At 41.3% G+C, this 3,279-nt stretch overlaps 1 protein-coding gene across 1 annotated transcript; it reads left to right on the top strand.

The window, feature by feature from the left end:
- Positions 1 to 1,699: 1,699 nt before the first annotated feature.
- On the top strand, positions 1,700 to 2,647 carry LOC126074026 (olfactory receptor 7G2-like). Its single transcript, XM_049881369.1, has one exon. The coding sequence runs from the start codon at positions 1,700 to 1,702 to the stop codon at positions 2,645 to 2,647; it is 948 nt and encodes a 315-aa protein (XP_049737326.1).
- Positions 2,648 to 3,279: the final 632 nt, after the last annotated feature.

Below are 3,279 nucleotides of genomic sequence, written 5' to 3'. Positions count from 1 at the left end.
AAGCAAATGTCTGCTAACTCAAAAATCGATAGTTTGAATCCAACACCCACTCTATGGGAGAAAGTTGTGTCAATCTGCTTCTATAAAGATTATAGCCTCGGAAACTCTATGGGGCAGTCCTACTTCTTCTCGTAGGGTTGTTATGAGTTGGAATTAGGCTGGACACCAACAAAGTATTAATTGTGTATATATCATACTTTGTTTATCCATTCATCAGTTGACCATTTCAGTTATTTCCACCTTTGGCTATTGTGAAAAGTCCTGCAAGGAGCATCAGTGTACAGGTATCTGTTTGCATTTCTAACTTCACTTCTTCTGGGAATGTATTTGGATTGACTTGATAGCAATTGGTCTAGCATTGGGGTTGCTGGGTCATGTAGTTGTCCCATGTTCAACCTTTTGAAGGATGGCCAACCTGTTTTCCACAGCAACTATACCATTTTGCATTTCCACAGGAATAGATGAGGTTTCCAATTTCTCCACATCCTCTGCAATGTTTATTGTTTTCTTTTTTTTAACATTGTCATTGTAATAGGGGCGAAGGGATATCTCATTGTGGTTTTGATTTGCATCTCCCTAATGGATGACTTTGAGCATCCTTTCATGTGGTTGTTTGCCATTTGAATGTCCTCTTTGATGAAATAGGCTTTAAAGAGAATGATATGTCGCCTATCATGTCCAGGGAAGAATTTTTTAACACTTCCTATAATTGGGAGAACAGAGAATCTCATCTACTTAGTTGCCTAGCTTTTCTTGGATTCAGTCACTAATACAGAGAACTTATGTTTCCATGAGGAAGTCTTTCGAGGTTCAGGTTTATAGATAACATTTTCTAATCTTCACCCCAGATCCAAAGTGTGGACCTGGTTGGATGCCATCCCACTGGTTACGTACTAACTTCGTAGGCAGAGGTGGAAATACCCTGAAGACTTTATTTGAAGGAGATACTAAAATTTTTTAAAGGGAATTATGAAATCTGAGTGACTAGGGGTATTAATTGTGTACTATTTGGAGACATTAACAGAGAGACAGCAAGAGAATCATCTCGGCAGTTAGGTAATCTGAGCTCAGACACAATCACTGCTACTCGCTGACTTTGCGCGTTGTGTCTATGACATAACACCACCTCTCCCAAGTGTACCCCAGGTTGATGGGGGTGACAGTATGAACTAATTCATCATTGACAAGCTCTTCAGGGGATTCTGAAGAATTCCAAAGTTTGACAACCATTGCTCTGTAAATGGATTTCATTGTTTTAATCCATTTGATGGCATGGAATAATTCTGAAGGGAAAAGGCCATGCCTTATTCTTTATTTCATCTTCATAACTTGGTACAATGTGTTGAAGTAGAGTGGGTGCTCAAATAAAATTTGAACCTTCAGAAGGATTAGAGGGAGACGAAGAAAGAGGAGTAAGTGGAAAGAAAGATTTGAATATTTCCTTAGGTTCATAATGTAGACAAGAACATTTCTTTCTGAAGTAGTGGTTTTCAAACTTCAGCATACATCAGAATCACGTGGAAGTCTTGTTAAAACATAAACTGCTAGTCCTCATCCCAGAGTTTATCATCAGTAAGTCTGGAGTGGGCCCAAGAACTTACATTTTTACAGGATTTCAGGTAATGATCTTGCTGGGTGTCGAGGAACCACACTTTTGATTATCTGTCACCGCATCTTCTCCATCAGATTCACCAACAATATGGAACCCAGAAATCAAAGAGGTGTTTTAAAATTCATTTTTCTGGGACTTACAGAGGATCCAGAATTGCAGCCCCTCCTCTTTAGCCTATTTCTGTCCATATACCTGGTTGCCCTCCTGGGAAACCTCCTCATCATCCTGGCTGTCAGCTCTGCCTCCCACCTCCACACCCCCATGTACTTCTTTCTCTCCAGTCTCTCCTTCACTGACATCTGTTTCAGCACAACCACGATCCCGAACATGCTGGTGAACATCCAAGCACAGAATCATAGCATCATTTACATAGGGTGCCTCACCCAGGTCTGCTTTGTCCTGGTATTTACTGGTTTGGAGAATTTTCTCCTTGCAGCAATGGGCTATGACCTCTATGTGGCCGTCTGCCACCCACTGATATACATCATCATCGTGAACACCCGCCTCTGTGGCTTGCTCTCCCTACTCTCCTTATTAATCAGCATTGCGAATGTCTTACCTCACAGTCTGATGGTGTTGCATCTGTCCTTCTGCACAGACCTGGAAATCCCTCGTTTCTTCTGTGAACTTGATCAGATTCTCAAGCTCGCCTGTTCTGATACCATTATCAATTACATCCTAGTATATTTTGTGGCTTCTTTTTTTTTTTTTTGTGGTGGTGTTCCTCTCTCTGGAATCATTTTCTCTTACACTCAGATTGTCTCCTCTACTATGAGAATGCCATCAGTGGGTGCAAAGTATAAAGCTTTTTCCACTCGTGGGTCTCACCTCTCAGTTGTTTCCTTATTCTTTGAGACAGGCTTTGGTGTGTACATCAGTTCTGCATTTACACACTCTTCCAGCAAGACAGCAGTAGCCTCAGTGATGTACAGTGTGTTCCCTCAAATGATGAACCCTTTTATCCACAGCCTGAGGAACAGGGACATGACAGGAGCCTTGAGGAAAATCATCAGTAGGATACCATCATTTAAATAACTGTGTCTTCTGTTTTGGGCTTGGGATAGGATGGGTCAATGCGGAAGGAATACTGCTGACATGGATTGAATTTTATCTCCTAAAAATATGTGTATGAATTTGGTTAGGCCATCATTCCCAGTATTGTGTGATTGCTCACCATTTTGTCATCTGATGTGATTTTCCTATGTGTTGTAAAATCTATGTCTATGATGCTGATGAGATGGGATTAGAGGCAGTTATGTTTATGAAGCAGGACTCAATTTACAAGATTAGATTTGCCTTGATCAAATCTCTTTTGAAATCTAAAAGAGGGAAGCTGGCAGAGAGGCAGGGGTACCTCATACCACCAGGAAAACAGTGCTGGGAGCAGAGGATGTCCTTTGGATTGGGGGTTCCTGAGCAGGGAAGCTCCTAGACCAAGGGAAGATTGACAAGAAGGACCTTCCTCCAGAACTTGTGGAGAGAGAAAGCCTTACTCTGCAGCCGATGCCCTGAATTTGGACTTCTAGCCTACTATACTGTGAGAAAATAAACTTTTGTTTGTTGAAGGCACCCACTTTTGGTATTTCTGTTATAGCAGCACTAGATAACTAAGGCAACTGGTTATCCAAGATGTCTGACTGTTCAATCAGGATATTCTTCTAAAACAA

Source organism: Elephas maximus, chromosome 3 (genome assembly GCF_024166365.1).
Source record: "Elephas maximus indicus isolate mEleMax1 chromosome 3, mEleMax1 primary haplotype, whole genome shotgun sequence".
NCBI lineage: Eukaryota > Metazoa > Chordata > Mammalia > Proboscidea > Elephantidae > Elephas > Elephas maximus.
This window is presented reverse-complemented; position numbering and strand designations above follow the sequence as displayed.